We start from the raw sequence: 27,903 nt of genomic DNA, 5'->3' as shown, positions 1-27,903 counted from the left end.
TGCAGGAGGATGTCACTGACATGAGTTTAGCCATTTGAGACCAAGAGCCATATGGTCTCTTTGGCTGTCACCAGTAGCTGGTAACAGCCACGTGCTGCCTGGTGACTGATTGCCCTGATCTGTAGCGAGGGCACAATTAGCTGTAACAGCCTAATGAGGACAAATGAGGTCCTTGGTGGGGTTCTCAGTGCTGAGGAGCTGTTGTAGTCCAGATGGAAAAGCACAATTCTAACCAGGATTCATGAGAGCAGTCAGGGGTCCAAAAATAGCCTCCCATAAGGAGAGATGAGCTTGCCTTCTTCAACCTCCTGTGCAAGCAGAGCTCCAGATGCTTTTCCCCTTCCCAACCATCTTGTCTGGAGTGAACCCCAAAGAGCGCAGTCTTTTTTAGTCTTCACATGCATCAGTCAATGGGAAATTGAAGCCACAAAAGCTTTTACTGCTCTGCAAGCTGGGCAGTAAAACACAATCTTTAGGATTTGTCCCTTGGAGTGGGAGTAGTAGGTAGGCATATTCTAGTTCTCAGGGCTGAAATATGACATTGTGGAAAGAACAGCAGCGAGGCAAGATTAAACCACGCATACTGGAGTGAGCAGTCTACTCCTTGACAAATCTTTTCTTCCTTTCTGCAAACACAGCTCATTTCTCAGATCCTCCAGCTGGAGTCCTGTAGCACCCGTCCTTCCGACCCACAGCTGCAAACCGTAGCAGAGGAGTTCTGCAATCTCTCTGTGTCAGAGAGGACTCGTGAGATGTACATCCTGGGGGTCACCCTCTTACAACACTTAGACGTTTATAATTTCTTATACAAGGTTAGTGCTGGATTTGTAGAGTGCTTTCTGTAGTCTTTGCTGCATGTAGTGGCTGAAAGGTCATAAAATATCATTGCAGTGGCCAGGAGCAATGCTGATTTACACAAGCCAAAGATCAGGCTTTTCTCATGCAGTCATTTTTATTGCGTATCCATGCTGTGACAGTGTGGATATAAATGAAGATCCCAGCTGGTGTAAACCAGCAAACCTCATTTAGAGGCACCAGGCCTGCTCCGAATGCCTCCCTATCTGCTAGTATTGTTTATGTGCTGTCACAACCTCTTGAACATTCCCAGCTGAGTACAGGATTCCCAAAAACAAGACACCAGGCTAAATTTTTTTTTTTGAAAATGGAAGCCCTGAAAAACATCCTGTAAAATATATTTTCCCTATCTAGTTGTCACTGCAAAGTTATTAAATGATTCAAATATCCCCCACATACATGTATATATAAATAACAAGTCAAAATACTGTTCACTGAGAAGTGTGGATTGAATACACATTTTAAAACACTACAGAAATGATCCTGGGTGGAACAAAAGTTACTAAATGAGAATGCCAATTAATTTGTCTCAGGTCAGAATTCACCTATAGTGTTTGACATCTCTATTGTGTGAAATGCCACCTCCCAGAGACTCAAATTATATCCCAGCCAACATCTAGCATGTTTCGCAACTGTAGGTATTTGGAAACATGCACCTTTTAGAATGTGTAGTAGTCATGAGAGGGAGTTGCAAAACCATTTGTGGGTTTAGGAATGCTAATCTCATTCAGTTCCCATGGGACATCTGCTCCCTAAGCCTCCTAACGGTATTGAACATCCCACAGTCTCCATTTTGGGATTAAGAGAAGATCACGGGTGTGTGCATGGATGTGCACACAGATTCCCACTAATCATAATTGGTTTCCTTCCTACCTCTTGCAGGTGTTATTCCCTAAGGAACTTCAGAAACCAGTGGACAAGATGTTAGGCCTTCTGACAAAAATGAAGTATTACAGACACCAGGTTGAGTCTGACGTTGATCCACTGTTGCAAGCTATTCACTCACTGAAAAAGCTCCGCCAGTCTAGAAGGATGTCACTGAGTAAGGTATGTGTAGTCTGCACGTGCTTGGGAGGTAAAACACCATTGCACCAGTTTTCATAGGAATTTCTTATTGTAGAAGCTGAAGGTGCATTCAGTTGTGGCTTACTGTTTCTCTTTTAAAAGAGTGATGCCATAAAACTAATCTCTATCAAACTGACATGTTGCCTGAATGGGAGTGCTTCGATTTGGAGCATTGAGACAGCCTGGTGTCCAGTGTGGCTGGAGGGGAGGGACGACACTAGGAACAGAAATGCAAGGGGTGAACAGCCCTCTTGAAGGGGAATAGACTTCCAACAAAATACACTGGAAGTGGTCAGTGTGTGAAAACAGCTGGAGAACTGCCTGCTGAAGGCGATTCAAAACCATTTAAGTGAGCAGCAAAAATTCACTCCAGCTTTGGTGTGCGTTAGATCATGCTTTAACTGCATTAACTTTGGGTTGCACTAACAGCATCCACCACTGGATCCCGTCCCTTTCTGTTCCATAGTCTTGTATATCTGGCACCAGGCACCCTTGTTGCACGTGTTGTAGGCGATTCTCACATTGTGTCTCATGCCTTGAAATGACATTAGCCATAAAATCAAGATTTCCAGTGAAAGCCCCTCATTTTATAGAGATAAACTTATTTTAAGAAATCAGTATAAGAATGTTTAATCCTTTCCTTCTATTGTCTCTTTTTCCTCTCCAGAATAGGATGTTTTTAGCAGGCAGGATTTATTTGTTTGGCTGTTGTTTTTTTTTTTCCCCTTCTGCAGGCATTATTTAAACCAAATGACTTTAAGATAACACGTGGCACATTTAAATCCATGTCAAAAGTTCTCTGCAACCAGGATATCACACCCCTGTTTTTTGAGTCCTTGCTTCCTGATTTTGGAGACCCTGTAAGAAACAGCTCTTCTGTAGAGGATGCCCATGTCCAACAGATGATGAGGAAATATGGGATTCCTCACGATTCCAGTAAGTCTGGCTTTTCCGTAAGTCAAATACATTTCAAAGCCAAACTCTAATGTTTAGAGAGATCCATCACTGAGCTTGATGTCTCCAGAGGGCTCATGATTTATGTTAGTTGAAGATCTGCTCCACCCGAATAATTGGTGGCTTATTTTCATAAATGTTAAAAGACAAACAGCCTGCGTAGCCCAGCAGTGCTTGATACTGCGCTGTTTCCCAGTTGTTGATGGGATGGTTCTAGGACTTGACAGGTCACTGCTTTTTCTTGATGTGTAGTTTTTCTGACTGCGCTGACATTATTAGCTCCTCTGAGTTCACAAAACTGCATTTAACCTTCAGGCACAGAATCCTTGGCTCAAACGAGGAGACTCTTGATGCCTTGAGTTCAGCAACAGGAGATTTTGGGGGTGGATTGCTTTTGTCAAACCCATTATTATCAGTCAGCAAAGAGAGCCCTGAAGTCATTTGCTGGACACAGCAACAAATCGGACCAAGCTTTCTCATGTCTGGTCTACTTGTGCTCTGTGCAGCTCATTTGTTTTTCTGCCCTTACAGCACCATTTTGTTTGTCCTTTTACCTGGATCTGGTCAAGACCCCAACTGGAGCTTTAATTTGGTCTTTTCTAAAACCAATGGTGTTTGGGAAGATCCTTTATACTCCAGATACCCCAGAAACTCGAGCAATCATGGGAAAGGTATGTCTTTGTTTACAGTACATCAGGATATGCCCACTCAAAAGGATTTTAATTTGTGTCTAGCACGGACTGGATTATTTGGGAAGCAGAAGTCTGTTTTCTGTCTGTTTGCAATATTAATCAGATTTTTTTCACAGCTCTATTGCTGGTCATATGAGTCATCTTTCATCTTCAAATGAATGCTACCTCCAAAAAAATCATGTTGTTCTACTTTTAATAGTACAATTATTTTAAGGCTTTCAATTTATGAAGTTTCACCTCTGTATTTTCAGCAAGTAACAGAGATGTCTTCCACGACAAACGCTCACCACAGGCCAGTGATAGAAGGAAAGCTGACACCCCAGGCATGCTCTAAATGTCAGCTAATAGGCCATATTTTTAAGTACTTACTTAAAGGGGCATTTTGCAGACAGTGACAAGGTGCTAAGGAAAACCCTAAAGAAACCTAATATAGTCTTAGCTGTTTTCTTTACTTATTTTTTAAAAGCTTTCAGGTAATTAATAAGTGGATCCTTAATATGCTGTTGTGTGCTTTTTTTTATAGTCTAATGCCACCTTAAAGCAGATGGCTGATCTAGCCCTGAAGTCTCAGGAATGGCTGGACAAGTCTCCTGCCATCATGAATTCACTGACTAAGTTAAATGAGACAGTTCCGATGATCAAGGTATGAGATCTTACCCTGCCCTGTCTCTTGCACAGGAGGGAGGATGGGTTTCTTCACTGAAATGAATTGGGGTTGGAGTGACCTCGGGGATACCTGAGCTCAGGCTTCTGCCCTTGGTTTCACAGCTTCCGTGCCTGACTGCCTGTTCCCCTAACAGAAATACTGCTGGCACACCTCTCCATGCAAATGCTCTTTCTGAAATATGTCTGTAGTATGCTCCCTGACACTGGCCGTGCTGAGGGCTGCTGGAGGGCTAAGATGAGCAGGGAGCGCTCTTCAGTTTGTAAATTAACTTTCTGCTTGATGGAGTGATCCAGCCAGCCAAGACCAGGCAAGAAATGACTTTTTCAGAAAATGAAACAGTATCTATAATAAACATGTAGCTTTGGTACACACATAAGAGCTAGGAGATGTCTTTGTACCTCAGTGAATGTAAATAAAATTTCTTTTTCCTCTCCTAAGGAGCCTAGCCTTGGTTGGCTGCAGAAAGCAAGCAGTAGGTTGCAATGCTTCGCATACTTGCTTCACATTTGCTACAGTAGAAATTGTCTCCTTTTCTTAAAAACTATGAAAATGAGATCTCTGGAACCCTAAAGCATTCAAAGATAATTTCAGTGGCTGAAAATCATTGTCATATTTATGGCACAGAGAGAAAATCCAGAGTGGATTATGCAGAAGTGAAATGAAATATTCTCTGCTGACTGCACTTGGTGGTGGAATAATGAACTATTCAGCCAAGTAAAAATCTGACAGCCAATCTCCAAGCTAAATTTTGGACCCTACCCATTGTGTGCTGGCTGTGTTCGCAGGACTTGAACAGACAGAAGTGAAATTTACTGCACTTTTAAGCCTCAGGTTAAACAAAGAGTATCCAAGATTTTTCCGTGGGAGTCTAGTGCCTGGTGGAGAGTCAAAAGGCATCTTCTGTTGACTCCAAGTAACATTAGATTTCTTCTTTTAATTGCTGACATTTCCCCATCCTGAAACAGAGAATGAAGAATGGAAGGTCAGGAAAGGAGTAGGAGAGGGTTGAACAAACATAAGTGAAGACAGCTGGGCTGTTGTATTTTAGCAATATGCTAAATAAGCTCATGGGGCTTGTGGTCAAACTAATGCTTTTTCTCTTTGCTTGTTGACAGAACGCCCTGCAGAATCCTTTTGTGCAGGTTTTTATCAAGCTGATGGTAGATTTGGATGCAGTTGAACTGCTGAGTCAAATAAATGAGCTGGGTAAGTTGTTTCGTATGTGCTGACCTCGTACTTGTACTTCAGGTCCAGAAGCTCCAGAGTCACCAAACTGTAGTCATTCTCCAGTTCTGCTCTTCTGTGGCCAGCATCACATGCTTTAGTGTGAGGCAATCTCAGCCATGATTTGAAACTCTTGAGGTCTGTCTATGGGAAAACACTCTTAGAAAGCAAAGGGCTTGTACGAAGAGATGTTTCTCATGAGTGCTGAAGGAATAGTAGGATGGGAATCTCCGCAGCTGATTGTGGCCACTGGAGGACACTATTTAGCCATAATTATCACTTCAAACGAGCTACCTGGGATTCAGATGGGAAATGTGGAGAGCTCACTTACATTGCATTAGGGTTCAGTGTGAAAGTTTTCCAAAGCAGAAAAGGAAAGGATCCAGTAAAGGAGCACAGGCTGGTGAAGCCAGAGGCGCTATTACTAAAGATGCCCTGATGGCATTTGCTGTTCCCTGATGGTCTCGCATAGTTCTTCAAGGTGAGAGGTGCTTATCTGCACAGTGGGAATCATCAGCTAACAGCACTGGTGGATGTATCCTCTCTTAGTGTGCAGTATGGTGATCGTAGCCCCCTCCAAGCTGGTCTTATTGCCCCTATGTACTTTTTCAGTGCGTGCATACATCTCAACGTAAATCTGGTTTATGCCAGCAAAACTTGGTGTAAGCCAAGAGTGGTTTTAGTCTGTTAAAGTCTGAATGGTATGAACATGCTGTTCGTGATGACCCCTGTGTTATTTCATGAGTAGCATCTCCTGTCTGAAATCCCCATAAAATCATCATGCCTGCAGCAGCTGTTCCATATTAGTTACACCACATTATGCAGTCACCTTTTAAAACAGCCAGGCAACAGCAGCATCGTTATTAAACTTCATTATCAGGTTTAGTACACACATCAGCACAACAGACATAACTTTTCTTGATGTGCTTGGATAGAGCCTATTCTCCCCTGAGACAGAGCAGCTCAGCAGACGTGTTGATTACATCAAAAACCATGAGATGTGGAATGAATGGTGAGCATCACATGCACGTCTAGAAACCCAGCAGGTTAGTGGCAACTTCTGATTTGGGATGGCTGTCACATCACAGCGCTGGCATCCTCCCAAAGGCAAGCTCATGAACATATTACAAATGATTAACATAAAAATCGGGTCAACAACATGCCTCCATTGCACTGTGAAGTGCAGAAATGTGTTTTACACTTCATGTTTAGTATGTCTTTTCTTCCTTTCTGGTGTATTGTTGGTATAAAGAGCAGAATGGTGTGACGGATTTATTTATTTATTTATTTTTGCTGTATGTACTGACGCTACTGTTTTTGTTTTGTTTTGTTTGTTTGTTTCCAGATGACATTCGGCTGGAGTTACAGAACAACTCTGACATTGTCAATCAGTTGAACACATTAGCTACCCTTGCTGTAAATGTGTCCTCCTGCGTCTCATTTAATCGCATTCGGGCAGTCAAAAGCTTAGAAGAATTGGAAACGATGGCTAAAGAGCTCTTTCTAAAGAACGAACTTTTTGCAAGTATGTAACAGTCTCAAGTACTGCTGTCAGTTGAAGTTAGCCTGGTACAGGATGGGAGTCCAGCCTACCAGGGTTGGCTTTCCACCAGTGATTGTTGTGGTCACAGTTTCCACAGCACAGCCATTGACTTTCACCTAGAAATATGGGTCCTGCACACTCAGACCTCCTTATGGCAATGTTTTACACCGTCCTGTTTATATGTTCTCTTTTCTTGTACCTCTGTTGTCTTTAAAAAGAAAGCCTTTGGTCATCTGGTGTTTTCTCTTGGTTAATTGAAATAAGTTTTGCTGCCCTTAGGAGATCTTCATGCCAGAGCTTCCTTCTCTCAGGCCTCCAGAGGGAAAAGATGCTTGAAAAAGATATGATAAAGTTCAATTTATTAGAAGATGATAAAGATCTTGAGATATTCTGGTCCAGCACTTCATTATTATAATGGGTCTTCTTAGTCACACCTTTTGCATTTGTGGGATTGGATTGCAGCTTCAGATCAGACTGCAAGGAGGAGAGCAGGGAATAAAAACTTACCCATTTGAATGAAACAAACATGTCTTAATTCTTCAAGAATGCACAATATCTCCTTAACTAGGATTAACTTATAAGTTCCGTGACCTGTTTGGTCCTGTTCTTCATAATCATAATAATAATGTAGATAGAAACTTTTTCTATTCGTCATATTTCAGGCCCTGATAATACTTGTCTAATCCCATAAAAGGAGTTTTCCTGTATGTTTGCCCTCCTTTCCATTACATGTTTCATTTACAGAATAATCAGGCAAAATATTCTGGAAAGACAAAATGTTGTGGTAGCAGCATATATGTCAAATAGACATTTTAAAGGGGTGAAAAACAGTCCTGTCTGTCAAGCTGTTTCTGGCATTCCATTTCCTAACAGAAACTTGCAAAGCTTTTGTATTCTCAGATATTTTCAGCTTTGCAGGAGTTTCTGTGTGCACAAAAATATGTCCATGGACCATTTTCAATGCCACACTCCTGAGGTTTGTGTTACAGCATCACTGTGAGCTCTTGTGATGGAGTACATTTGGGCATGCTCATGAGAGATGCACGTGCTAAGAGACATACCCACTAGGTCTGTGACAGTCTGTGTTAACAGCAAGATTTTTCCAAACACAGCTGGTTATTCTAAGAGCCTTTAATTTTTAAATACTCAGTGGGAGAAGACTTGAAGCCTTTGGGGTGTATTTAGCACCTGGAATCGTCGGTTACATTTGGAAGTTAGGAGGAGCTGCAGTGATGTTTTCCACTTTCCACTTCCAAACTCTTGATAGTGACCATAAGCAGCCTGCCCATCTGAGCATTATTTGTGCAATAAATAAATGAAATGATGGACTGTAATGTAGAAAAGGCTTATAAAAATAAGGGGTTCCTATATATGTGTGTATTGCTCCCATGCTATCAACCCTGACTGAAGGAAAACCCTTCCCTTTCTGTTCCAAGGTATCATTTTCAAGCTGCCTTCAAGCTGGAGCAGCCCCGTCGGTGGGGCATTGGCCCTCCCTCCTGTGCTCAACTACACCATCAGGATGAGCAGCAGGATCACACAAACCACCAACAGGATAAGGGAGCGCATCTGGACTGTGGGACCACACAACTCCACCTCGCAGAGCCAGATCTACAGCCGGGCGTTTATCTATATCCAGGACAGCATTGAAAGAGCCATCATTCAGTTACAGACTGGCAAGAAGCTGGAGGAAATAGCTGTTCAAGTCCAGGCCATGCCTTACCCCTGCTACAATAAGGATATGTAAGTTTGTGGGACTTTTATCTTCCCAGTTTGCATAAACTCTTCTTGTCTGACTGGTGGAGTCAGCTTCACCAGTTGTGCTGGTCTTCTTAACACCTGTTCACATGGGGTAAAAAGGAGTCTGTGCTGTGATTTTTCAAGGGTCTGAAAAAAAGGGGGGGGTTTCGGACCCTAGTATAAATGGTCTCTGTTTAGTTTGCCCAATCTTTTGCTTTCGGTGCTCTGTGTGTACCTGAATTGTCACGGTAACTCCAGGTTTTACAGCAGGTAAAATTTGCTGTCCTTGTTTTACTTCCGAAGGTGGAGCTGAGGCTTGGGTTGGCAGGACTTGGGTTAAATAGGAGTGTTGGCTTGTTCTGCAGGTGTTTACGTGCAGACAGTGCGGCAGAACTTAGAAAACGTATTTATTGGGCAAAAAGAGCCCCTAGGTTTATGAGCTTTGTTCCTACAGATTGCTATCCAGCTGTGCTATTTGTTATTCATTCCACTGATTCCGGCTAACATTCAGCATAGAGTGAATAGTTCTCAATCCAGGTGCCTCTCTCACAGATGCTTTAAGAAGGATAAGAGGGAAGATGAAATTGTACCATTCATCGCCGCAGTAATGAGGGAGGAGAGAAAAGCTTTTGATGCGCCGAGTTGTCAGGGTTAACAGCCAGTTATACAGAGCAGTGCAGCATGAACCGTGTGCGGACCAGAATAAGTTCTGAATGGTAAAGTAGATCAAAAAGTTTTGGATCACCTTCCTTTCCACTCGTCTTGAGCCAGATCTGCAGCAAATATAAACCATCTCTCTGCCAAGTGCAACAGAGAGAAGCCAATCTCTCACAGCTGAGGACCTGCCCCTCTGGCAAGGCAATTTTGGTTGGCGTTTGGAAGCTGGCAACATGGTACATCCTCAGAATTACTCCCCTGTCCACAGCTGGTGGCCAAGCTGAGTGGAAAACACACAAGGAAGGGATTTTGTGTCCCTCACAAAGCACTGAAGGATGTTCAGCAGGTAATATTGGTAGGTTGGGCAGGCAATCCACACAGACATGAAGGTCTCCTGTGGACCAAGAGTACAGACTGAACTTTGGAGCTCTGCATCTTGACTGAATGAGCTAAAAGATGATCTGGGAGCTACAGCAGAGCCCTTAACCTCCTGTGTCAGCCTGTCTTGTGAGAGCTCGGAACTTACCATCCCTACTTAAGTAAATGCATGCGAAGTGCCTGCCAGTATGCAGGCAGGGAACATTCAAACCAAGCATCAACTTGCAGCAAACGTGGATTATTGCTGTGAGATAGTTTTGCACAATGATTAACTGGCTGCTGGGGGCACTTACTACAGTGTTATCTGTTCCTTTGCTTGTTCTCAGGCTGCTGAGAAAACAGCTCGCCTTTGGGTTTCCCTCTCCACCCTGGATTCAGAGGGCCATGAGTTTGCTCAATTATTAAACTACCTAAAGGCTTTGGATTTGCATCCAGTAGAAGTCATCATAAAATGGCTGTTTATCGATTCTTAGCACATAGTTACTGTCCTGGAGAGAAATGGGAGGAACACATATACTACTACTACAATGAAAGTATGGGAAATACTGATTTTTTCATACCCTAGAGGTAACACGCAAGGTGGTGATTAAAAAAAAAAAAAAGTGGCAAAAAATTGGTAAAGCTACCAAAATGCATTTTCATCGTTCATTATAAATATGACTTCATTCACATGGAAACATTTCCTAAAAGCACTGGTTTGGGGAAGTTTGGGGCATTACAATTCATAATGTAATTTAAAAATAAAGTAAATTAAAAAGAATTGCTATTGTGGATTGAACTTTTCCCAGGAATAATACCGATTTTTATTTTTTTTTTTTTTAAAGCCAGGTTTAAAAATAAGGGAGGAAAACATAAGCCCTTTAGATACAATGAGTTGAATCTCCCACTGTAAAAACTTACTTTCCATCACAAAAGGAGAATTTTACTTTGGGCCATTGTTGTGTCTTTTCTCAGTGCACATTTGGCATGGCAGGAAGGTTGTAAGGAGGAAGAACCAAGAATTATGAAGCCCACGTTGCAGACCTGGATCTGTAATACCCATCCTGTGGGGCAGTAGGACAGACACTCTGAGGGCAAGCACTGACACCCAACTTCACGCACCAGGAAATACGTCCGGATGACAAAATCTGGCCATTATATTTATTGACAGAAGGGCTGGTTTCTGAGTTGTTCCAGGTTGGATGCACCCCACCAGAGAGCCAGGAAATGCCACTGCCAATGGTGGTTTCTGCTCATGCCAGTGGTGCTGCTGAGCAAAACTGCTTCCAGAACCTGGCTGGAAATCCCTGTGTGATTTAATAAACATTTGTTTTTATTTATTTTTTTTATTTTTTGAACAGCCAGGAGTTTCATGAATAGAAAATTCAATGCAATGGCAAAATAGCCTTTTTTTGGGTAATTATTAATTATACTTCACATTTTGAAATATAAGCATGTCTTTTCCTGTGCCAAAGTATTATTCTGAGAAATATATTCTGTAGAAAGCTTTAATCCCCTGAACATTTTGTATTCAGCTAAAGCCTGCATTTGCCTTTTACAGGTTCTTAACCAGCGTGACCTACTCTCTTCCATTTGCTCTGATGGCTGCCTGGGTGCTGTTTATAGCTGATTTTGTTAAAACACTTGTTCAAGAGAAAGATCTGAGGCTTTATGAGGTACACTGAAACTTTCTGGGGCGTGTAAAATTATAAACAGATTTTCCTTATTAGTGAGTTGTAGGTCCCATGTGCAACATTAAATGGAGCAAAACAAGCATTAAGGAAAATAATATTCCATATACCTATTGTCTGGCCTGCAGTGTTTGAATTCTGACATTGTAACCAAGCACAAAACTGTAGAAGTGCAGGGCATTTGCCCTTGAAGTGGGGAGAATATTGCTTTGCCATGCTGAACACTGGAAACATGGGGACCTCGCAAAATTACAAGTTTTCTAAAGATTTAAAGCTCCCTGAAAATTGACTTTGAGTCGTACCTACTGGGAACAAAGACACAAAGAGACTTTCTTCCTATCCTTGAAGTTATTATACTTAATAATTCAGAAGGTGCTACATTTTACATCAGCTCCTCTGAAATGAAGTCCTTCCTTCAGGTTGCCTATATGAAAAGAAATGACATTGAGACATAGGGAACTTACTGCAGTAACTTGGGTTTTCAGTATGAGCACAGGCAACAGAGATGCTTTTTGTAAAGAACTTTTTGTAAAGCTCAGCTTCGGATGATTTGGTTTTTATCTGGTACCATGGAAATATATCAATTCACCTAAAAGCCTTTCTAAGAAAGGGCACCCTATGAACTCCAATGAGACTGACAATGAGTGAACCCCAATAGCTAGTCGACGGCCCCATTAGTTCCCAGTATAGTTTTGGGAACCCACTTGCGTTGTCTCTAAGACCTAGGGTGTCAGTCTTCTGTTTAGTTGCGTTATCTACAACAAGACAACAGCATTGGTCATTTCTTTTGGGTTCAGCAATGCAAATTTACAGTTCTATAGGTCTTGTGGCCTTGATCATCAGTTAATATAAATTAACATCACTTCTGTATAACCTTGCTATTTTATCTCTCATGTATTACCTTGGGGATGTGTGTGAAATGGCTTGGTTTCAAAGAGACCTAAGAGTTTGTACACTCAAGCCACTGAGTGAAATAGCATTATTTAAAAAAAAAAAAAAAAAGTTATTTAAAAAAATAGGTTACAAACGTAGTGCCAGCAGCTGCTTTGCAACTTGTGGGTTGCGGCACATGATGCTTGCAGATCCTGCCCCTGCTGTTCGTTTGCAATGAACTGCTGTGCAAACCCAGAGCATTCCAGAAATGCAGGAGCGTGGTTTCTCCCTGGTTATCAATAGAGCAGTATGCCAAAGTAGGAAAGAGCATACTTTGTTTGTGTGCCCTATGATCACTGAAAAACAAACAAACAAACAAACAAACAAACAAACAAAACTCTTAATAAACATTTGCCATTTGTAATTCTTTCTTTTTTTTTCTTTTTTTTTAACCTTTCTCTCTGTAGTACATGAAGATGATGGGTGTTAATGCAAGCAGCCATTTTATCGCCTGGTTCATAGAATGTGCTGTCTTCCTTCTAATCACCGTCACCTTCCTCATCGTTATCCTAAAAGTAGGTGACATCCTTCCCAAAACAAACACGTCGCTCCTGTTCCTGTACCTCATGGACTACAGCCTGTCCATCATAGCCATGAGCTACTTCATCAGCGTTTTCTTCAACAACACCAACATAGCAGCATTGGTGGGCAGTCTCGTGTACATCCTCACCTTCTTCCCCTTCATTGTGTTGCTTGTCATTGAAAATCACTTGAGCTTCTCGGTGAAGAGCCTACTGGTAAGTTCTGCTTTTCAGTAACAGGGATTATGTGTGTGGAAGCAGGCATTCACCTTCAGTACACTTCAGTTGTTATTAAGGCTTGTGTCACGGTTATAAATGAATTCTAAACCCTAAATTCCTTTCTAAATCATTCACCCATCAGTGGGTGTTGACAGGAACGACAGCACGTAGCAGGAGAGCTGGCCATGGCCTGGTGCAAGGAGGCCTTTAATTAGTGGTGTGCCAGGACTGAACACAATACCTGTGCCATTTTAGGGAGTTACCACCTGCCTGCTGAATCAGAATAGTGTGAACTCTCACAAATTGAAAGGCAAAAATGGGTTACCTTCAGCCACCACGAGCAGCAAGGCTGGTCAGTAAGGAATTTAGGTTGCAGGACTGTGAAGGAGGCTTGGGTCTGCTTGTCCTTTAGTTGTATGTATCTCAAATTCATAGTCACGGAAGGAGACATAAAGCCATGTCTCTTACCAAGGGTAGAAATAAATAGGTGTTAGGTTCCAGAAGCTGTACTTGTTTTGTTTTTTTTTTTTGAGTCCACCAGATTTGAGAAAGGACGCCTGTTAATTCAAGTGGTAAAATTATTAGCCACCTCAGGGAATTTTCAATCACTTTATTTCAAAAGCCCTGAAGGAGGGTGGAAGTTGGGTACTGGGAGTGGAAGCAAAAGGAGGGAACGTTCTAAGGAGTTGCTAAAACCCATAAGCCTCATCCACTGCTCTTTGTGACTGTTGGAAAAAATCTAACTCATTTTTCTAGCTATTTTACCAAGCCATTGGTAAAACCTGATTAGTTGTCTGACGATTTCTCTTTGAGACTAATTGAAAAATTGTTTGTTTTCAATTTTGTTTATTCCTCAGAGCCTGTTGTCTCCAACTGCCTTCAGCTATGCAAGTCAATACATTGCTCGCTACGAGGCACAGGGCATAGGTATGTTCATTATATACAAAACTAGGATTTGAGTTCCCATGGACACGGTGTTTCATTAACTAATATGGATTCTGTTGTATTTCTAAATTCCTTTTTGCAGGTCTGCAGTGGGACAACATGTATAAATCCCCAATGATTGGAGACAACACCTCCTTTGGCTGGATGTGCTGGCTCATTCTGATAGACTCCTTCATTTATTTCATCCTGGGGTGGTATATAAGGAATGTGTTCCCAGGTAAGGATATGTTGCATTGAGGTTGTTGCATTTCCTTTGGAAAACAATGAATACAACACTGGCTGATTCCAGTCTGCCCACACAGGATATTTCTGTTCCTAGACCAAAAGGCTTGGTGGATGTCTGAGTGTTAATGAAACTGGGACAAGGCAGAGCAGGGGAAAAATAGGGTTCTTCTGCTTATCGTGGGTAGATGGAACCCATAAACAAGCTGAAGCCAAAGACACAGAAGGGTATGTTTGCTGTCTGGTTGGTGAAAATGAGAACAGAGCGTGTTAGCCAGCATTTGTCAGCTGAGTGATTTTGGGTTGCGTTACTTATATCATTCGATTTCAAAAAGTAATTCCTGCCTTGGGCAAGAGCCAGTACATTTGTCTTTTGCTTTTCTTCCCCACCTAATGAAGCAGTCCACTGGCACACAGAAATCTACCCAGTGGAAAATGTAAAGTACTCCAACCCTCCGGCTATGAAGTTACTCAGAATAACAAATTAGCAAATGCTTCCTATTGTGCCAATTAAGGGAAAATCCTCTACCAAGTATCAGTAGTACATGAAGCACATCAAGAGAGGAGAGATCTCTACGGAGTTCATTTTTTGTTATTTTGAGTGCAATCTAATAGTGGTGCTTTCTGCAGATACCTGGATGAGCTTCCTTTTCTTCTTGCAGGACGATATGGCATGGCTGCTCCCTGGTATTTCCCGTTCCTTCCATCTTACTGGCTCGAATACAACAGTTACCTCCCCTTCTGGAGTGAGAAACAAAGGGGCCTCTTCTTCTGCAAGCTGATGCTAAGGAAAGAAGCCCCCCTCAACAATAAGATATGTATGTGAATTCTACATGGGCTAACAATGCCAACTTACACTTCAAGTAAACAAAGTGGAATTTGCAAAGGGGCACCACTCTCAGAAAGCGCATTTCTGTGTTAATCCTTATTTTGTAGCATAGAAAAAATAGGAAACTGTTGTTTACCTGAATGGAGATTTGGCTTTTAAATTTTCCTTTTTCTTTCTATTTGATATGGAAATCCACTACTGATACTCACCTGCATACTTGTGTATACTGTAGTTTGGCAGATACCTTAGATGCATGTACTTCACTCTACAATGCTCTGCATAGAAAAACACATTTTTGTTTGTGCAAGCAAACAGAAGTTTCCACTTGTCAAAAGGGATATGTGCTGCTTTGTTTGTTTCTTTAAATATTTAGCCTGTAAAACATAGGGAGATCACACATACAAACTTGCTAATTCTACCTAACAAAACTGATTTAGTAGTTTTGCTGTGCTTTCTTAGTATAGATTGTGTTAGGTGCTCTGAAACATCTAAATATGAGACCTTTCAGAAGTGATTAACGCTTATTGTCAGGAGTTGTAAGAAGTTGCAGAAGTGAAAAGGAGAAATCCGGGAGAGCTCAAATGATTCAGATCCTCTGAAATGTTCTCTACATTCTTTGCTGAAAGGCACCTACTTTTGCTGTATTTTATGCTATAAAAAGCCCTGCTTATTTCTGAGATGAAAAAAAAAGTAACTGTCCTCTGCCCCTTCCCTTTGGTGTCGTAGGTGCCCCCCCTCCTCATCTGGAGCCAGAGCCCACTGACCTGACCTTGGGAGTCTCCCTCCGTGGCATAACAAAGGTTTATGGATCCAAAGCTGCAGTGGACAACCTCAGCCTCAACTTCTACGAAGGGAATATAACTTCCCTGCTGGGACACAATGGAGCTGGGAAAACGACGACCATGTATGTGTCCTTTAAAGTTGGGATGTTTTATACTGCGGGGCATGGCAGGGTGAACGAGAGAGCAAGTGGGGCTGTGGAGGGTTGGGGAGCTGAATAAGATGCTTTATTAGGACAGATCTCTCCTGCAGTTTTATCTGGGTCTTGGACAACCTCAGCTGTCCCTTCATCTGTTAGAATTAAAGCTCCTTTGCTGCTTAGGAATATGCTTTTTAGTCTGGTAGGATCGCTGTAATACACAGCACAGCAGCTGTTCCAGCATTTTGTTCCACAAGGCTTTGGTGCCTGGGGCTGGGTTGCTCTGAAAGCTGTGGGTAGCTTTGCACATGCCAAAGTTGAAATGATATTAGCACAAAAGCTTAATAAAGGTATATTTCAGCTGTACAGACTCATGTGTTGACTGGGCCGGGATGGCAGTAGGTTAATACATTGGCCTTCCAGCCCTTCTAGCCTTGCCATTTATAAATTATTGGTTGAGTTGTTAGATAAAAGCAGTAAAACAAACCTGTAGAACTTGATTTCTCCACTGATATATATATATGCATCACTCTGAAAGCAACATTAAGTTGATAAATAGAAGCCCCAGAAGAGCCAAAATCAGTAAGACAGATGTGTGTTTCATCTCAGCTTATTAGAAATTCATCTCATGTCCTCTTTGTGAAGTGTAGGCAAAGGTGATGTACAGAAAAATATAATGGCTTCTTGAAACTTAGTGCAGGCTTCAAATCCCAAGTAAGGTCACAAGTTACTTCTCCTCTCCTTTTTAATGAGGGTTAAAAGTCCCAGGAGAGAGAGCAACCCAGGGAAGGTGAAAGGGAGTCTGAGATGCATCTTCTGCTTTTACTCCCTGCAGGACAGCTCTAAAAACAACCCATATTATGTAAGTAGTTATTGCAAGCAGAAGGTGTTTGACTCGGGTCTGTTAGGTAGGCAGCATTACTAGGTAGTATTATTAGCTTGAACTAGTTGAAAGTGCTGCCCTCCGTGAGGTGCCTTGCCTGGAAGTCCTCTCCCATTCCTTGTTAATCACGGCAGTGAAATCAGGTTTCCCTGCCGTGATGTGGTTAGTATGATGAAGATGTGGTTTGCAATCTCTGATGTGGTTAGCAGTATGAGGCTGGCTGGATGCTGCAGACAAACCTCAAAGAATGAAGAGTAACTGCATTTCCCAGTGATTAAATGGGAAGTGAAGAGCATTCATGAGTATCGATGTGTGGGACACACCGTGGTCTGAGTTGGAGAGGGGAAGACCAAGGAAGATAAAAGTATATGTGAAAAGTAGCCAGAGTTCCATGCGCAAGCTTGGTACTTGCCTTCACAGTCCCACAGAGCAGGAGAAGGATGTTCTTTGATGTTAATTGGCCACTGCTTTGCCCAAGCATGGCAGGCAGCAAAACAAGCTGTGTTCAGTTATTTCTGGCTGCAAGGAGTGCAGTGGTGATGGAAGGAAGCTTTGCAAGTAACAATACATGTAGGTGCAGGACCATGTGGAAAAAAATCATGTCTGGCTTTCTACTTTTTTTTTTTTTAACTTCCTTTATTATTTATTTTTCCCTTTCAGATCTATTTTGACTGGGTTGTTCCCTACATCATCAGGTACTATCATTGTCTATGACAAAGACATCAGGACTGATCAGGAGGTTATCAGGAAGAACATGGGTATATGCATGCAGCACAACGTGCTCTTCAACTACCTCACCACGAAGGAGCACCTGCTGCTCTACGGGTACATCAAAGTCCCTCACTGGAGTAAAGAAGAGCTCTACCAAGAAGTTAAGAGGTATAAAAACAGCAGGGTTGGAGAAGGGTGAGAGGGCTCTGAAAATTATTGCGTGGCAGTGCCATTGCCCCTACAAAGCTCAAATGAATGGTTTTGAGCACAGTTGCAGACCCAGCCTGGAGTTCAAATAACGCCTTGGTCTGCTTAGAGGAGGATATTGAGTGTTGAAATCTGGGGCTGTAAGAAAACAGTCTTTTCTCCAGGGGGTTCACAGGCTTCTGTGACAATTCTTTGGAGATGAATTTATTGGCCTAAGGGTCTGGTCCTTGCTTCTTTACAGTTTTCCCCAGAAAGGGATTTAATCAACCAGTCAGAAAGATGATGTCGGCTTTATTGGTTCTGCGGAGAAGTGAAACAGCCAGAACGTCCCAGGGAATTTGGATCTTGGTGTTCTCTGTTGATGAGGTTGAGCCTTTAACCTTGGCTTGTCAGATGGAAACTTTGAAAACATCCTAAAAAAAGATTTTTTAAATTAAAATCCCAGTGGCTGAGCTATAGGATGAATCATCTCAGTGCACTGTGACCATTTAGTAGAGCAGTCCATACTTGAGCAGTTTTTCATTTGCAGTTATGGTTTTTGGGTATTTTCAGATTCCCTGCTTTTAAAAGATGCCTGAAGGACAACCTCTGGGGGTTGTTTTTTCTTTGTCTTGAAGGACTTTGAAGGAGACGGGACTGTACAGCCATCGTCATAAGCTAGCTGGTTCCCTGTCGGGGGGGATGAAGAGGAAGTTGTCTATAGCTATTGCTCTCCTGGGTGGATCAAGGGTGGTGATCCTGGATGAACCAACCACAGGGGTGGATCCGTGCTCTCGGAGGAGTATTTGGGAAATTATCTCCAAGAATAAAAAAGGTACTGTGATGAGATGAGATGCTGCTCAGTGGCAAAAGTGATTTGTGTCACTTGAAAATATGAGATCAGTGGCTTTGAGCAGCAGGTTTTAGAGACCACAGAGAACTAGCTGTGGGGATCTGGGACTTTGCAGAGCCTCTGGGTACATTCCAGGCTCTTCTTGTAAATTCACAATGTCATTTGAAATGAAACTTCACGATAAAACACAACTTATGATAGTAACTTTCAACTTCTCTCTAATGTTGTCTTTCATCCAGTTCCATTATTAATTCCCAAAAAGCACAGTTGATTTTTCACCTGGTGCTCTGCATGTCCTCATTCGGTGAAGCTTTCACCTGTCTCATGCAATCCTGCGTGTTTATTGTGTTGGTTGACATCAGCTTCCTGTTTCCCAGGCAGAACCATCATTCTCTCAACACATCACTTGGATGAAGCAGAAGTACTGAGTGACCGAATCGCCTTCCTGGAGCACGGGGGGCTCAAATGCTGTGGGTCACCGTTCTACCTCAAGGAAACGTTTGGTGATGGATACCACCTGACACTCACAAAAAAGAAGGTTTGTGTCAGAGGTGGTTCTAAATCTTCAGCCTCATCTTAAGATAAATGTGTGATGTTATGATAGACATCTTGGGTGGGAAACTTGAGTCAACTGTACGACACGAAGGAAGGAGGCAACTCATAGCGTCCCACAGAAATGAAACACATTGCAGAAGGTTCATCTTAGTCTTAGATCTCTGCCATGGAATGGTTATTCGAGTCTAATATCTCTTCCATGGAATGGATTCTTTATGTGACCGTTTTATTGCAGGGTGAAAATTGGATGCATTTTGGGTTGAAACCTTTGGTTTTAGATAGACAGGTTCAAGCACATGCTGGCTTTGTAAATACGTAACTACAGCCTGTAGATTGCCATTAAGACCACTTTCTTATATGCCCCAGCCAGTGAGATGCACAAGACACAGCACACTCTGCTCTCTGGCTCACTCTGTCCTGTGCTGGAATTCACACACTTTCATAGATAAGCTTCCTTCAGAAAGACAGCCTATACGGAGAGTTTCCCAAAACGTAGGAGTCTTAGCTGCAGCTCTAACAGACAAGGCAGAGGTGTGAATCTGAGCCTCCTGTGCCCAGGTGAGCAATGCAGTCCTCTTTATCCTCCCTTCCCTGCTGGCTCTGGCTCCCTTTCATGTCCCATGGGCGTAGTCACCGCAGCAGGTACTGCAGGGAGGCAGATGCCTGATGTTTGAGCCCACATGTAGCATGAGCTCTCAGCAGCTTCATCTCTGAAGGAGAGCATCGAGGCTTGCTCAGGGATGCTGTTGGCAGGAGCTGAGGATGGAAGCAGTACCAAAGTGGTTGCGTTGGATGCAGAGAGAGGCACCAAAGAGCTGCTGAAGATCTGTATGTGAGCACGTTGTGCCTCAGAGAGAGGTGCTGACAGAGCATGTTCCTTGAAGCAGAGGGAGGATCTCCAAACCAGCCACCAGGGAGGACATCAGACCAGCCCCTGCGGCCCTCAGCAAGCAGAAATGTCAGCTTTCTGCTTTGTTGGAAAAGAACAGGGTCTCTGTGAGGGTTAAAGGCAAGGCCAGGTGCAGAGTGTGAATTCTGGAGTTCAGAGATAAGAGATGGGAAAGGCCTGTGGATAGTACCTGGCCTGAGGCAAAATGTTCTGCTGTTTGCAAGGAGGGAGGAACTCTGTTCTTAAAGCATTTATTACGGTGCTGTTGGTAGCCCCAGCACACAGAATAACACACAGATACTGTATGAGATCAGCCCCTCTTCCAAATTGCTGGCAGTACAGCTAGAAAAAATGACAAAGGACCCATGTGCAAGCCCTGTTTTTCATGAGGAAAAAGGTTGTAATTGTGCTGGCAGCCAAGTTCAGGTGTCAGCTCTCCCTTGTGGCTAGGCTTCTCGTCTGTACTGTAAAACCTCTAGCTGGTACAAAATGGTCAGTCCGTCCCAGTATGCCTGTGGATAGAGGGAGCTCGGTGAGCTCTGGATGGACCAAGATGGGCACAGTGTAGTCCAAAAAGTCCCCAGAGCTCATCTCTTCCTCAGCACAACGAGGGGCAGGGAGTCTGTGCCACATTCTTCAGTCATCTTCAAATGCCAGAAGCCCAGTTTCATCTCCTTTTGCTGTATAAACTGAAATACTGCCTGTCTGGATTAAGTCTGTCCGCTGGTTATACTGCAGCACAGAATTGGGGCTGAATCCTGCAGCAGGAATATTGACCTCACAGCCCTCCCGTTGACCAGAGTGTTTTCTTCCTTTTTCAGAATATGATAGAGGAGTGTGACACCGCAGCAGTGACCTCCCTGATCCAGTCCCACCTTCCAGAGGCTTATCTCAAGGAGGATATTGGTGGGGAGCTCGTGTACGTGCTTCCCCCCTTCAAGTCCACAGTCTCGGGGGCCTACCAGGCGCTTCTCAGAGCCCTTGATACCAGCTTGAGTGATCTCCACCTTGGTTGCTACGGGATTTCAAACACAACCGTGGAAGAGGTACGAGCTCAGGACTCAATTAAATGAAATGTTTATTGAGATTAACTTCCCAGAACTGTGTAGCTCTGCTTTCTGGGGTAGATGATGGCATGTTTGGGACATGGGAGTCACAGACAAGGGAAGAGGTGGTTTGGTTTCTCACTGTGCTACGTTTATGAACATGTGAGCAAGTAGCTGAATTCATCAATCTACTAAATTTACTAATGCACGAAGCATACCACTGCCTTACCTTGCTAAGACCTTTCAGCATTTTACCTGGAAAATAAGATGTTGGAGTTAGACAGGGGAGAGAGAGCAAAGACACATTTCTGTTCGAGGTTTGCTTCTCATCGCTGTGAATTTGGGGTTGTCTCCAGACAGTTAGAAAACAGTCTAAATGCTAAACTTCAGCATGGATTCTGCCATGCACAAGTGAGTCACCTGGAGCATCTCAGAATAACACAGGCATCTTCCTGCCCACAGAAAATCTCCTGTCATAATAAACACAATAACCACAAGCATTTAGTTACATCAGAAACAAAAAGCAGCTTTAAACAATGAGTTGTAAGAAGTAGTTTTAAATGATGCAAACTTCCTCTCACGGAAGAGATGCAGTTTGTCACCTTTCTGTCCAGAAATCCTTGTTTGTTTGTGTTGAGGCAGTCAGGATTGTCAGGGGCTGGAAAGGAAAATATCCCAGGGAGACAACCCTACTTGTTTCTTTACTGATACCAAGCAGGGTATGCTGCCAGTGTGCTGAGATGCAGCTTCTTTAACACCTACTCAGTAGTTATGGCAGCAGGGTGGCATTAGGGCAAGGTAAGTCCAGCTGTGGGCAGCTGCAAAAGTTTAGTTTGCCACTGCTGCAGCAAGAGAGGTGACAGGTAGCTGGACAACAATTTTATACTGAAAAAAAAAAAAGTGAATTTCTCCCTCAGAACACAAAGGGAATAAAAAGAGGATTGTCATCCGCATTTGCTCCACAAAGAGCTACAGAGTAGGAATGGGAGCTACAGAAGCATGCAGGAGAGTGGATTCTGATTATTGGTTTGGAAAATGGAGTAATTTGGACCAATTTTCCTTTATGTTTTCTTGCTGTGTAGGTGTTTCTCAATCTGACAAAAGAGCTTGGGAAGGATCCACAAGAAGATACTGAACTGCCTCAACAACTGCCTGGAGCCAGTGGTCAAATTGCCAGTGAAGAAATGTCTGTGAACACAGACACCTTCACGGAGAGAGATGGTACTGAATTACCTCCAGATTTATTCCAGCTTTGTCACAGATGCAAAAAGTGAATGACAGACTGATTTGAGCTTTCCTGTTCTCTTTCTGTGTTGGAAACCACGTTTCACCCAACCAGAAATCACAAAACCAATTAATCACTAGAAGCACGGCACTCAACAGTTGTTTAGATCCACTGGTTTGGAATGTCTGAATTGCAGAACAAATTACAGAGGGGTTTTGTTTGTATCCGCCTCCCTTTAATTTGATTCAGGTTTAATCTAATCAAATATAGTGTGTGGGTGAAGGAGCAAATGTATACCTCTGAAAGTAATTGCTGTAATTGATGCAGAGATTTATTTCTATGCAATTAGTAGAATTTGAGAGAAACTTTGTGGAAACCCCTCAGCCTGCTGCAAAAGCAGCACAGCTCTGAGCTGGATCTTTCTTGGAGTTCTTTGCTGTGTCCCAACCGTTCCAGTAAGGGCAAACATCAAAAAGGGCCAGACAGTGACATAAATTCACCTTCAGAAGATAGTCAAGGTACAGCATTATCTCTGAGAGTGCAAGAGCTGCAGAAGGTGGCATGGTCCAAAAAAATCCTGAACATCCTTTCTGACAAAGAAAAGTTTTTTACTTATGAATCTATCATTTATAGTTAGGGGAACAGTTAAGGGACGACACAAAGGTATTTTCATACTTGCTTCTCAAAGCTGACCTGCACTGGAGATGTGCAGTTCCATAAACAGTAACCCAGACGTGTAGAGAAGTGTTTTATGTCATCCCTAATGAGAGCACTGAAGATGATTTGCTTCATGTTGTATTATATAGGTTAATATTTTATGAAGAGGAATAGGTTGCACAGGGTTCGCTTCTGCTTTTAGTGTGCTGCAAACTTGTCCACGTAAGTGATCAAATAGTTTGTGCCTTGTTTTCTCGTTCCTGAATGAATTCTCTTATTGATTTGTCTGAGGACTTGCTTTCTCAATGACGAGAATTTTCAGTTTGCAAACATAAAAGTTGCAGCTGGGTAGGTAGGATGTAGATAACTCGTTGCATCTGGAAGTGTGTGTTTCTCCTGCAAGATGTCAAAATGCATACCATTTTTATGCATTTGAAATCAAGCTAAAAACTGGTGTTACTGAGCTCATAACTCAAGACAAAACCTGAATCCTGTCCAAAGGAGGGTGTGTTCCAACCTTGTAGTTAGGATTTTTTCATCTGATAAAGAAGAGAGGGTAACCAACATTATTCCCAGGGATCTGTAAGTGTCTTTTCTCTGCATTTAGCAAATACTGATCCATGACAAAATGTGTTCTTTTGTACCCAGATCAGCTCCTGATAAGGTCAAAGAGCCTGCAAGGTTTGCCGTTGCTGCTTAAGAAGACGTCAGCTTTATTCATTAAGAGATTCCACCATACCCGGCGGGATGTCCGAGGCTTCATTGCTCAGGTCATCCTCCCAGTCCTCTTTGTGACGGCAGCAATGGGACTTGGGACGCTAAGAACTAAGGAGACCGAATATCCAGAACTGATTCTTTCCCCCTCTCTGTACGGCACATCTGACCAGGCAGATTTCTTTGGGTGAGTGCTGTTTGTTTCCATCCTTAAACCCATTGGTTTATAAGCCAGTTGTTATCATCAGGATTATTTTTAAGCAAATACAGTGGAAATGTATCATGCAGATAACATGTAGTGATAAAATCCTGTTCCTAGGGGTTCTCTAGGGGAGATGGCTTGGCTTAGGCCAGCAATCAGGAAGCTTTAGAAAAACAACCTCTCAGTTGAAATTAACTCTGAAACGTGAAAAATATTTGTTGTTGCATTTGCCATTGGAGTCTTCTGTCCCTGTGACAGCCATATTGCCTTGAAGGATTTTAAAAAATGTATATTTACTCTTCCCCTGATGTGAAACGGAGGTGCCACATTAGTTGGCTCTAGTGTTACAGCTATGGGATCAAATTCTGTTCATCTTGTGAACTGGCTGCATTGCCCTCCCCTCTGGTAGCACAGGACATGCTTTCTCGCCCAGCACTCACTAGTCCAAGGCATGCAGTGATCTGAAGAACATGATTAGGACGTTACCACTGAATGATTTCCTTGTGCTTAAAATCCCATTACCAAAAGGAATATAATTTGTCCCATTCTGATTTCATGAGGTTAACTGCTTTCTCCAGTGGTTCTCAGCTTTAAGAGAGCAATAGAAAATTAATCTGGAACATCATTACAAATCACACGTCTGCTCTCAGGTGTTCTTTCCCAGGGCTGCTCATGCCTTTCTGCTTCAGTACTGCTAGATGGGGGAAGGAGCCACGTGTCTCTGAGTCCTGTATTCCTAAAGCTCTCTGCTTCTCCTGATGGATAACTGCTGGATAGCTGGGTCAGGAGGCAGGAGCATCTTTCTGAATGACCTAAAACAAATGGACTTCACAGATGTGAGAGCTGATTGAGACGAGACCAGAAGTTGTGCCTGAAAATTGCAGTAGATGCTTTTTCCCTGGAAACAGAGTTTTGGTCGTTCAAAAGCTCCTCAGTATCTTGCTTCGATCTGGAGGCAGCAAGTCACTGGAGTAGGAGTGCAGTGCTAAGCAAGGACCAGTTCTTTTAAACCTGTGCCACTGCCCTCATGTGCTGCTTTTACTTAAGTGGTTTGCAGGACTAGCACCACAAATAATCATTTATTTAGCATCATAAATAAATCTTGTTTCATTCAGACAGCTTTCTTCTGCTCAGTGGTAGTGGAAGAACCTTGAACTTTTTTTTTATTGTTATATTTTAGGAATTTCAATGCAACCACAGATGCTTTAGTCGCATCGATGCTTGCTTTCCCTGGGACAGATAACACATGCATGAACGCAAGCAATTCGTAAGTAGTTCTTGTTTTATTTTCCCATTTAAATCCTGTCTGCGAGAGATTTGACATAACCCTGTTAGCCAGCAGACCCTTAATAGCCATCTTTGATCATCTGCAGAATTTGCATGTGCGGGTGCCACATACAGAGAAAAAATACCTCCTGCCTGTCTCCAGACAGACTTGCAGACTCAGCTCACTAGAAAATGTTCTTGTGGCCTTTTGAAAGCAGGTCCAAGCTCACTGCTCCCCTTACAGATGGAGCTGACTGGATGAAGGTCAGTCTTGAGCTAAGTTGTCCTGATAGGTGTGAAGCAAACCTCAGCCCTGCTTGAGAGCCCGCATGGCTTGGAGTGAAGGCTCATATCTGCCAGCACAAAACTGTAGATATGCTTGAAGACAGCAAGCTGTACTTGTGCTTTAAGGCTGAGGCTAGAACTTCCACACAGTTCCAGGGCCTTGAACCTGGTGGTTTTGTTTGCCTGAAGAAGTATCCACCACTCTAAGTGGGTTCCTTTACTGTGAGTAGTAAAAGAACATTTTTGGTGGTGACAGGATGCCAGGATAAGAGCAGGTTGACCCCATACCTGGAAAGTTTGGCCTGGGTGAGCTATCTCCTTACGCTGCCCACTGTGGTAATAAAGAGGTGTCTGGGTTCTTTCTAATCAGCTGAATGAACCCAGGCATGGAGAACTGTGGTGAGGGTTCTCTGCCAAGTCAGCAGGAGGACAAAAACTCCCTCAAGCCCCCAGAGCTGACTAGGTCTTGTATTCCACTGAATCTACTCACTTCTATCTTTGCTGTCATTAAATGTGACATCAGTTAGGATCATTTATGCCTCAGTATAGAGAACCTCAGAGGAAAATGTGTTCATTTTCAGGCAGTGTTTAAGTGAAGACATGCTTGGCCCTTGGATTACCAATGGAAACCCCCAGACCAAGTATTCTGTCTGCAACTGCACAGATGGCATCCAGGTAATTCGAATAAACCCAAAAAGGAGGGAGTTTGGGGGGGATACGTGTGGGTTGGGAGCAGTCTTCTGAGCAGGCATAACTGCAGGGAACTCAGTGTTCAAAATGCCTCCTGTTTGTGCTGGGCTGCATGTCTCTGTGGCGCAATCGGTTAGCGCGTTCGGCTGTTAACTGAAAGGTTGGTGGTTCAAGCCCACCCAGGGACGGAGGGCTCTTGTCTTTTCCTGATCGTGGGTCTCCAGGGGTCGGTGTTGGGGCCCATCCACTTTAATACCTTTCTTGATATTTGGCTGAGGGAATTGCAGGCACCCTCAATTTGCAGATGGCACCAAGTTGAGGGGCAGCGTCGATCTGCAGGAGGGTAGAGAGGCCCCGCAGAGGGACCTGGGCAGGATAGGTCAACGGACAGAGGCCAACGGGATGTTTAGTCTGGAGAAGAAGAGAATCAGGGCAGACATTATTGCTCTCTGCAGCTACCTGAAAGGAAGGTGTGGGGAGCTGGGGGTCAGCGTCTTCTCTCAGATAACTAGTGATAGGACCAGAGGGAATGGCCTCAAGTTGTGCCAGGGGAGGTTCAGGCTGGAAATGAGGAGACATTTTTTCTCAGAAAGAACAGCCAGGCATTGGGACGGGTTGCCCAGGGAGGTGGTGGAGTCACGGTCCCTGGGGTTGTTCAAGGAGAGGTTGGGCCTGGTGCTTAGGGACATGGTTTAGTGTCATTGTGTCATTTAGTGTCATTTAGTGTCATTGGTGGTGGACCAGATGATCTTGGAGGTCTTTCCAACTGTACTGATTCCATGATTTTGTACCCTGGGTAATGACTGTCTGCACCACTTTGGGGACAGGAAAGGAAATGGCAACCTCAGAAGATTTTCATGCTAATATATCTGACTTGCTCCCCTTGGTGGGGAAAGGCTTAGTGGTGTTTTTGAGTGTTGTATGATTGTCCCATTTAGCAGAGGTGAGCATGTATTCAAGAGGAAAATTGCATTTTATACAGCACTGTCATTATGTGAAAGCACAGCTATTATTGCTGTTTGCTCTTCAGAATTTAACTTTATGCAAAGTCTAGATCTGTCTGCTTTTACACTGTTCCCCATTACAAATAGCAGTGATTAACAATATCAGTTATTTGCATTGAGGTGGTACATACAGGACCAGATCTGGACCCTGCCGAGCTCAGTGCCTTTAGATGCACAGGGGGAAAAGACAGATTCTGCCCCAAGAAAGTTAAAATTGAACGTGTCCAGTTGGAAGGTGAGCTCTCCTCCCCACAGTGCTGTTCACCTGTCTTCAGTTTTTTCCAGTAGGAAACCAAATTCAAGGCGCAGCTTGACACTACTTGTAAGATAAAGCGTCTACTTAGTAGAACATTCCTCGCCATTCCTTACAATGCAGCTATTTTATGCAGTTTTCTGGACACACACTTAATTTCACATCGTTAAAAGTATTGGCATCATTCCTCTGGTAAGTCAGGATAATGTTCAAAGCTGATTCTCACTTCTAGCAGGCACAGGCAGGTGTTCCTCAGCGTGAAGGCAGCTATTTTGTGTATTCTGATGTAAAGTTTTGAACAGATACACAATAGGGGAGGCCAGGGTTTTTGTTATGGATGAGTTGAAAGAAGCAGCCAGCATGCTGTCTGGCGTAGGACGTTTCAACCTTACGAAACAGTCGATGCAATTTTGACCCTCAGTGTGTTAAATTATATATTCAGGACTAATCC

At 43.1% G+C, this 27,903-nt stretch overlaps 1 protein-coding gene across 1 annotated transcript in view; it reads left to right on the top strand.

Moving 5' to 3' along the window:
- The window catches only part of ABCA12 (ATP binding cassette subfamily A member 12), a gene marked incomplete at its 5' end in the record, with an annotated part of 82,240 nt that overhangs the window by 34,777 nt on the left and 19,560 nt on the right, over positions 1-27,903 (top strand). The window contains 22 exons of the mRNA XM_084288991.1: positions 639-812; positions 1,738-1,902; positions 2,655-2,856; positions 3,406-3,545; positions 4,090-4,209; positions 5,349-5,439; positions 6,803-6,982; positions 8,437-8,743; positions 11,316-11,430; positions 12,786-13,115; positions 13,976-14,045; positions 14,146-14,280; positions 14,948-15,103; positions 15,841-16,018; positions 17,577-17,795; positions 18,452-18,648; positions 19,044-19,204; positions 20,932-21,156; positions 22,239-22,377; positions 23,687-23,939; positions 25,135-25,221; positions 26,087-26,180. Of these exons, the coding sequence (XP_084145117.1) occupies positions 639-812; positions 1,738-1,902; positions 2,655-2,856; positions 3,406-3,545; positions 4,090-4,209; positions 5,349-5,439; positions 6,803-6,982; positions 8,437-8,743; positions 11,316-11,430; positions 12,786-13,115; positions 13,976-14,045; positions 14,146-14,280; positions 14,948-15,103; positions 15,841-16,018; positions 17,577-17,795; positions 18,452-18,648; positions 19,044-19,204; positions 20,932-21,156; positions 22,239-22,377; positions 23,687-23,939; positions 25,135-25,221; positions 26,087-26,180 (3,738 nt within the window). The remainder of the gene's footprint in view (positions 1-638; positions 813-1,737; positions 1,903-2,654; positions 2,857-3,405; positions 3,546-4,089; positions 4,210-5,348; positions 5,440-6,802; positions 6,983-8,436; positions 8,744-11,315; positions 11,431-12,785; positions 13,116-13,975; positions 14,046-14,145; positions 14,281-14,947; positions 15,104-15,840; positions 16,019-17,576; positions 17,796-18,451; positions 18,649-19,043; positions 19,205-20,931; positions 21,157-22,238; positions 22,378-23,686; positions 23,940-25,134; positions 25,222-26,086; positions 26,181-27,903) is intronic.

The sequence above is a fragment of the Netta rufina genome, assembly GCF_964035555.1.
Source record: "Netta rufina genome assembly, chromosome: 6".
In the NCBI taxonomy this organism is placed as follows: Eukaryota; Metazoa; Chordata; class Aves; order Anseriformes; family Anatidae; genus Netta; species Netta rufina.
The sequence above is the reverse complement of the archived record's forward strand: the minus strand, read 5'-3'. Positions and strand labels throughout refer to the sequence as shown.